General features: G+C 44.7%; 1 protein-coding gene across 2 annotated transcripts in view; it reads left to right on the top strand.

The window, feature by feature from the left end:
* Nucleotides 1-392: 392 nt before the first annotated feature.
* The window catches only part of LOC138516180 (uncharacterized), a 341,043-nt gene continuing 332,638 nt past the window's right edge, over nt 393-8,797 (top strand). Inside the window, exon 1 of one of the 2 annotated variants that reach the window (XM_069631112.1) lies at nt 393-752. In XM_069631112.1, the coding sequence (XP_069487213.1) occupies nt 493-752 (260 nt within the window). In that variant the 5' untranslated portion in view covers nt 393-492. The remainder of the gene's footprint in view (nt 753-8,797) is intronic. The other variant, XM_069631113.1, reaches the window with a different exon arrangement.

Genomic DNA, 8,797 nt, shown 5'->3' with positions numbered 1-8,797 from the left:
GCGCAGTGTTACTATGTAATTAATTCCAGCCTGGTCAGACGACTTGCTTGAAAATGCAATATGAAAGGAAAATTGCCAGGGGGCGTTTGTTTCGCCTCCGGGTTTCACCTTCAGTGCGAGGGAGTCGGGTCATTCTGGAAGCTGCCTTTAAGTGTGTATATCACTCTTTCTAGAGAAGTTAGTAGGGATCGTATCCTTACTTCTGTGAGGGGTGCTTACTAACCTTCACACAGTGAATCAAACTATATGGTAAACGTGAATATTTGTATAGTAAAAGTAGTGAATAGCCGATATCATAACGGCTGTCTGCTGAGTGTAAAGCCCTGTCATTATTATTTAAGTACAGTAGTCTGCCGCGCGTCACAAAGCGCTGCCTCTGTTACAGTACTTGGCACAGTGCTGAAGCGTCCCTAGTGACAGGGGGAGGAGGACTGAAGTTCTGAGCAGAATGCTGTCTGTCATTTCCCCTCAGGAGTTGTCAGGGGTTACTGAATGCTGCTACGAGTCGAAGACGTCTTCTGTGACACCAGCCCCTGTGATATGATCCCCCCTCAGCACCCCGCCCCAATAGCCGGCACTTCTGGGGCTGTGATACGAGAGAGGTCCAAGTGGGGCCGGCTGTCCGGAGCGCGGGATGGCAGAGATGTGGCAGGGGTGGCAGAGGAAGTACCGTTGACCCCTGGCCTGACGTGCAGTGTCTGCACCATGCGTTGTGAGAGAGGGCGGTGCCTTTACGACGCTATCAAGGAAGGGTAAGTTAATAAAGCACGAGTTGGCAATTTATTTAACATCGACCGCCGCTCACGCGGTGTAGCTAGATGGAATGTGATAGCGTTTTAAATGCAGTTTGATATTTCCTTCCGCCAGCCGTCATGCTAAGTAGACACACGTTTCATGACACAGCGAAAATACTTGGTTTTCTGTTCTGTAATTGTTCAAAATACATTTAATAATTTACTGATGCTATTTCGTTCATTTGAACTATTCGCCTGGTGTTGGCCGATCTATTCATAATTATGTTCAAGGCCAGAACTTTGGCAGTAACGCATTTTTCTGACATTTCACGCCTTTCTCTTCAACACGCAATTATCCTTTTTAATTATTATTATGTAATAGGTGCATCAGGAGGAGCCCAAAGGAGTCCCGTAGCATGTAGATAACCTATTAGGTTTGCTGAGAGCTCCCACCCCCTCCCAGGAACGTGACACAGGTTAGTCCATGGGTGACGAAATGACCGCAAGGATAAGTAGCAGCTAAGGCACCTATGCAACCATCACACTTCCACAAAACAAGGGTGATACCAATTATAAAGGTGAAACAAGCAGGGCCGGCCTTCGTGGCCGCAGCGTCCTGGGCGAAATGGTGCCACCCCGCCCCCTCCCCGCGTGCCCCTGTTCAAAGAGGTGGTGGGGTCCCGGGGGGAGGAGGGGTAGGAGCGCCACATTTTTTTTCAAAACTCTCTGCTGCTCCGGCACCTGGCTGGGAGTTAATCACTGGAATAGGACGCCCGATTCCAATAAAAACTGCCTCCCTCCCCTGTCGGAGCAGGGAGGTAATGCTGCAGCACCCTATTTTTATTTATTTTGCAATTTGTATAGCGCACCTAACCCGCGAGGCATCTGGGCGCAGTTCTTACAGAGGATGGCAGTAAATAATACAGTTTTTACAGAGTTGCATGTATACATAACAGATAGTATGATGACATTATATATGATATACGCCTAATCTTAGAAATGAGTGTTACTTCTGTAGCTACCTTTCTGATTGAGGAAAATGACTTAGTTAAATGTTACCTGTGTAGAGAGTCGGGTTTTAAAATGTTTTCGGAAGATCAACAAAGAGTCTTCAGACCTTAGTTTGGCTGGTAGGGTGTTCCAATGTCTAGCAGCTATTGTAGGGAAGCTGCTGCTTCCCGCTTTCTATAATTTGAATCTCAGTGCGGCTAGCAGATGCATGTGTGCTAAGCATGTGGGCCTGTTCGATTAGGCTCTAGAAACTTCGCCTGCCAGGTAGGTAGGAGCTGACTTGTGTAGGCATTTATGTGTCAGGCTGAGAGTTTTGAAAATGATGCGCTCTTGACCAGGTAGCTGTAGTAATATATATAGGGGACTTGTCACTGTCAAATTCATGGACTAACTGTGATAAGATGTCTTTCTGTAGCCCATAGAAGTATGCAGTTTTAAACTCATTGGAATTGAGGTCAAAAGATACATCAAAGCGAGAAAAAGCTCTTTTTAAGTCTTGCAAAAATTGGCGAGGTGACGTATTAGGCCCAGCCGTAATTGTGCAAGCAACCTTTTTTGCCTCTTGTAATGATTGGAAAGGAGAAAAATGACGTCTAATTTCTTTTTCAAACTCTGCCCATGTCTTGTTCTGCTCTTCATTTAACCCTCTAATGATACTGGCTGTGGGAGCATCCAGAGTTAAGTGAAAGCATTGTCTGTATTGTTCCTTAGGTATCTGGAGAGCTTTAAATATATTGTGTACCGCCTCTAAGTGATCCTCTATACAGCACTTCCCTCCTTTTTTAAATGGTTTGATCAGAGCCTTGATTGATTTTATTATTTTAATGGGGCTACTCATTGTCATGCATGGAATTGCACTATTCTGTGATTCAACCCTGGTTTCAGGCATATGGGATTGGTGGCGCCCCCAATGGGTGTGTCAAATCCTCCAAGGGCGCTGCAACCAAGTTCATTCACTGGCCCAGCCACTGGGGCACAAGTTCTCTGTGCAGAAATATAATTCACCTCAACTCCATTGAATGTGGTGCCCTGTCGTCTGTCCTGGGACCTGGAAATGCATATTTGCTGTTCCAAATCCTTGTACTTTTTAAGGAGTCTATCTGCCTCATTATGCAAATAGTTGTTTTCATCACTCATCTTATTAATTACCTCTTGCACATCGCCCATTTTCAATTGGCATTCATTGAATTCTTTGTTTCTCTTGTCTCTTTCTTGAAACATTTTAACCATTTCCTGTTCGGCATTTTGGAGATCGCTTTCTTTCTCAAAATGTTCTTTTTGCAAAACCTGCATTTCCAAAACAACTTTATCTTTATCTTGTCTAATATGATCTACCAACGCTTTCAAGTGTTTTAATTCTTGCTCACTATCCTCAAACTGCTTCTTTCTTTGAGACAATTGAGTGTCGAGATCTGTACATTTTGACTGCATGTCCTCTTGACATACCTCCAATTCTGCTCTTAACTTTTCCTCTTTTTCACTTGCTCCATCCAGTTCAATTCTCAATCTGCTAATCAGCTTGGTATCATTTTCTTGCATTTGCAGAGACCTAGTTAGTATAAACCATGTCTTGGCACATAGCCTTATCAGACAATCTTTCTCTGCATGTTTATCAGCTGCATTTAATAGTCTCAAAAGACAGACCTGAATTATTCTGCCTTCTGCAAAGACACTGTCTAATGGTTCTTTTTGTACTTCGCCATATATGCGGTAATGACATTCTGTGGCATTATTTGATGACCATGTCCCATGTGCATATAGCTTTGCCTCCAGATATTGCACTAGCTCTGGGAAAGTGGCCTCCATTTGAGACATTCTGAAATTCACATCTAGTGTCACACTACTCTCAAAAAATGGGTTCCCTCTAATGCATGTATGGTAGTGTGAGACACACTTGCCATGCCCAGTAGGTGCTCTATAGCCACTTTCCCGGCCAACACAACATATATGTAGGATAATAGAGCTTCACTAAAGGTAATGGCATTTTTGTTGTTGTTGCCAGCAATAATATGGCATACAAATATAGTTATTTTATGTTGCCAGTATAACATGTGAATATGCTGCTGGTGGCATGCAATGTACAGAATTCATAACATAGCAAAAGCTCAATGTGAAAATGTAGAGAATCAGTGCACCATTTTTGTTCAAAGCTCAATGTGAAACTGCAGAGAATAAGTGCACCATTTTATTTTCTTCTTGAATACCTCATACATAGAAGACTACATTATTTACATAACTGACTAACTTTAATTAACATTTACTAAAACACTAACTCTAACTTCCTTAACATTATAATGTAGTCTCATGTGCAAAATGAGGTGAGAGTATCAGGCCAGGGGTCTGTAGATAGGTGAATATTCTACGTGGCTGTTGATGATGGGGCCCTTTTCACTGAAAGCAATTCACCAAAGAGTAGCAGGGTGTTTGGTATCTCTCCAATGTTAAAGGTGTTTTTCGCAATGATAGCTACCCCCCTCCTTTCGCCGTAGGTCTATCTGCCCTGAAGATCGCCTAGTTTTCCGGGACAGCTAGAACAAGGGTAGGGCTGCTGCAGGCGCATTTAATAACAAAGGGGTGCCTGTCGCGCCTTCTCCCACTATGCCAGCTCGGGAGAGCCCTTGAAAGACTCCCTGAGCTGGTGTGGTAGGGGGCTAATGGCGCAATCAAGAGATATACCTCTTTCACCTTTTGTATTAATGAGGGCCAAGGACAGGCCATCTCTTAAAAGTGGGCTGAGTGTGAAACAGTAGCAACCCAAACAGCAAAGTACGTTTATTAAACACACAATATGCAAAAATAACTAAGTAGAACACACTTTCCTTCGAGCCGAGGCAACAACACGCTCAGCTGGCGCATTCATGGGCGAAAAAGGTTTGAGGATGCAGCAACCGCAGTCTGAAGAGTTTCAATGCATTTTAATATGGTTGAAATGCAGGAGACCAGATGCTTGGCTTTTTCAGTTGCTGATATTTCCAATTCAGAGGATCAGGGACAAGATGGGTCCTTGTTCTAACTCTCCCAATCACAGGGGAAGCTGGAAAACACCTGCAAGGGTCCTTCACCTCCAGTGAGATCCTGGGTACTGGTATAGCTGGCAGAGAGGCAGGTCTTTCTCCAGCAGCAGGTCACCCCAATGTATCCTGGGGATGGTTATGGAGCAGAGCTTGGATCCCCTACCTTCACCTCAAGACTGGAGGACTTTAGAAAGGACTGCTCTCCCCACAGGTTTCAATGAATACTTCTTGAAGGGGTGAAGTCCAGATGAGAATGAGAGTAGTGAGAGACCCCCCCTCTCTTTTATAGGCAAAGGTCCACAGGGGATTGGACAAAAGCAAGCCTATTTTAAGGTGTCTAATCCATGTCCTTGAGACCAGTGGTTTTGCCTTCTGATATTATATCCAACATGCTTTGTGCTATAGGAAGTAGGGGAAACAGGAAGGAAATAAATGTATAGAGAGAAACAAAACAGCAGAATCTTTCTTCAACTATGCTGAGCGCCCTCTGTCTACAGAAACGCTGCCCTCTTCCCCTGTCCATAGCATCAAAGGCCCTTTTGGTATGCAGCACCCGGGTGTGAGGCTAGTCTCTTTGGGATGGGTGTGCCCTTTGATTTCTGTTTCCTAGAACAGCTCTTGCTGGGAGGCTGTCATCCTGAAGAGTGGTGGCACCAGACCTCACAAAGGATTGAAGGAGAGGTACAGTCATCCAGTCTCATTGCCTGCAGGCTGGCAGGGCCAGGCTGTCTGACCAGAAAACACACAGTCCTTGCACAGATGAACTTGGCTCACAGTGCTGACACATTTATTATATCAATCTGATATTGCTTTCTTATAGTTATGTGAATTACTATCCACCGTACCCTAAACTCAGGTATGGTTTCATAATTACAGATTAAACTGCCACCAGAATAATAATTCCTCATGACTTTGTGGTTTTGGAACAGAGGTGCAGACTTTAAATGCAGCCTACTTGCTGAAGTGACTTGGCTGTCACAGCAGCTGTCAAAAGGTCACCAGTGCCCTCTAAACCTGCTCTGTACCACTGGACAGCAGGCGCTGCAGATAAGGCATAGCAGCAGGGCACATGCCAGTATGCTATTGGCTTGGATCTTACAAAATGCGGTCTGGTTAGCAGATCACCCTTTCTGAGATGGAATTTCCCTCATAATTTTATTAATTAATACAAATCTGAAAATCCAGGGATTCTACGCCCTTGCTAGATAGCAATGCCTCACACCATAACACTGACGTAATGAGAAATTAGCTCTGTAATTGGGTACTCCAGTTGACCAGTTGCTAATGGTATCCAATGGGCCCAGCAGCTGGCTGCCACATGGGATTGTATTACCAAAGACATCTGCTTCCTCTCAATGACCCACATGCTACCACAGTGCATTAAACATTAAACAACAGAAGGTTTTGATTACCATTTAGTGGTTCATTTACATATATAATAAACACATTCTACACAAAATAAACTAATCAGAATCCTATGAAAAACATTCTTAAAGGAGGACAATGTATTTTATGTATTAACATGTAACTAACGCTCACAGTTTTATGGTACCTATTTTTCAGCCATTTCCGTCTGTATTGATGCATATTTATGCATATTAAATTTTTGGCCCTTTTTCTGTATTTGGACACACTTATTTTAATTTGCAACCAGTATTTTCCTGCATTTATTCTAATAGGAAAATGCATTTATTAAAGCACACATGCAGCCATATAGGAAAGAAATGCTAGCTCAATTCTTTCCATAACGGTTGCTCCTGTGAGTGCTGCTGCCTTAAGATAAATACTGTCGGCAATTTGAAGAAATGTAATGCTATTTTTATACAACATTTACACTCTCCATGCTGCCAATTTGCAATGCGACTGGCATGCGATGTATGAGTGACAGCACAGACAGCCAGACAGAAAGACCTGTTATTTCTGTGTAAAAATCAGTAAAAACAGAAAACTGGAAGCCTTACATGTAATACAAATGTTGTGCACCTAATTAATCATAACTTGTTTAGAGATTGATGTATACAGACATGTGTGTTAGCACCCTAGTGTGGGCTGGATCTGTTTTTAATGGGCTGTGTTCTGAGCAAACTGCTGCCTGCTTGGATGCTCCCGTGCCACCTCTACCCTGGCTTCTCTTCACTGCCTTGCACAAGAGCCACTCTACTTCACGCTATACATGCCTGGCCATTTGATGCTGCTTATCAGGCTTCTCCCGCTTCAGCTTCTTATTTGGAGCTCCTGGCCAACCATGGAAACTGCCCTGATTACTTACCAGTAATCTTCGTTACTCTGAGCCATAGTCTTGAAGCTCGACCTCCCAAGACAAATTGTCCAAATTACACTTTCCAAGCCAACATGAAAGATGGAGCTTGGCTGCCTAAGTCTCTTCTCCCGTTCGTTTGATTATCTTTTTGTTTGTCATGTAATCTATAAAGGTCACCCCACCATCCCCACAACCTGCTTAATATCATTCTGGCTAAGCACAGGATGAGGGGGCAGGGACCTGGGACTGTTATGTTTTACAAATTTGTAAAGCGCATTAGTCACAAATAGGGCATCATAGTGCTGAAACTGAGGCCCGGAGCAGAGGGTGAACAGACAACTTTAGAACAGAAGAGTTTGCAAAAGATGACGAAATGATAAGTGGTTCTCAGTTGCACAAAGAGAAAGGTGAAGCTTGTTCCACAACACAGTCATGGCCACCGAAAAAGCGCGAACCTCCCATTTTGGTGCGTTTAAAACGTGACACCTGGATTAAGAGCGCATCAGAAGAGTGAAAGGCACGGGGTGGAACGTAAGGCCGAAATTTAGACTGCAAATATTAAGGGCCTGTGCCATGAAAGGCACGATGCGCAATATAGAGCGCTTTAAACTCGATGCGTTTGGGAACTGGCAGCTAGTGGAGGGTACGAAGAATCAGAGAAATAGGAGCATGAAGGGCAGAGGCGTAGACAGGGTAGGGTTTTAGTGGGCAAGGTACACCCAACATCTGTAAATGCCCACTGTGCAGCGCTGTGTGGGCATTTACTGTTGTTAATGTCCTTGCAGTGGGCCCAAATACAATAGCTCTAAGCCCCGCTTGTCAGAAAACCCTGGTTACGCCTCTGACGAAGGGCATGGAAGCGGCAGTTCTAGCAGCTGAGTTAAGTAGAATTTGAAGACGATAAAGAAGGTATGCGAACTCAGGGCAAACAATAATTGGTCCGCATTTGCCTGGCCGGGGGGAGGCGAGGATCGACTCTCGGTCTACGCGGATGACCTCCTTGTATACCTTAGCAACCCAAGTACCTCATGCCCGACCGTCTCCCTTATCCTTAAGGAATACCAAAACTTTGCGGGCCTAAAGGTGAATGAGGCCAAAACCATTTACTTCCCGATCCAAGGTGGCGAGTCTGCGATCCCAGAGACCTGCCCATTCCATGTCTGTATCAGGGAATTTAAATATCTGGGCATACGGCTCGACCCGACACTAGAAGGGTTCCTCCAACTCAACCTTCAGCCCATAGTAGAGTGGTTTAATAGAGATGTCTCCCACTGGCAATCACTCACCCTATCTCTAATAGGTAGGGCCGCGCTATTCAAGATGATGACCCTCCCCAGACTCCTGTATGTTCTCCAAAACGGCCCGCTCACTATCCCCCGGGAAACTTTCACACTTATTGATTGATAAGAATCTTCGCACACTGCTATGGGGAGGGAAACCAGATTTGCCCTTAATACGCTCCAGAGATCAGTATGGGAGGGAGGCATCGGCCTACCCTGCATACGCACGTATTATCTAGCGACACAGATTGGGGTGGTAAACGATTGGTTACACGCAGATCCCACACTACCACACATCCGTATTGAAATAGAGACCATGTCCCCAATACCCCCACTGTAGATCCTGTATGCCACCAACAACCAACTCCCGACGCTACCAAAAATAACGCACCATATCCGCCGCACCTGGCGGGACGCACAAAACTGGTCAGCTGGAAGGGGAGGCCAACATTATCCCAACCCATATGGCAGAATGCGCACCTCCCAGAAATAGTGAAA

This window comes from Ambystoma mexicanum, chromosome 6q (assembly GCF_040938575.1).
Source record: "Ambystoma mexicanum isolate Mex_15411 chromosome 6q, UKY_AmexF1_1, whole genome shotgun sequence".
In the NCBI taxonomy this organism is placed as follows: domain Eukaryota; kingdom Metazoa; phylum Chordata; class Amphibia; order Caudata; family Ambystomatidae; genus Ambystoma; species Ambystoma mexicanum.
Note: the sequence above shows the minus strand (reverse complement) of the source record. Positions and strands in the feature narration are given on the sequence as shown.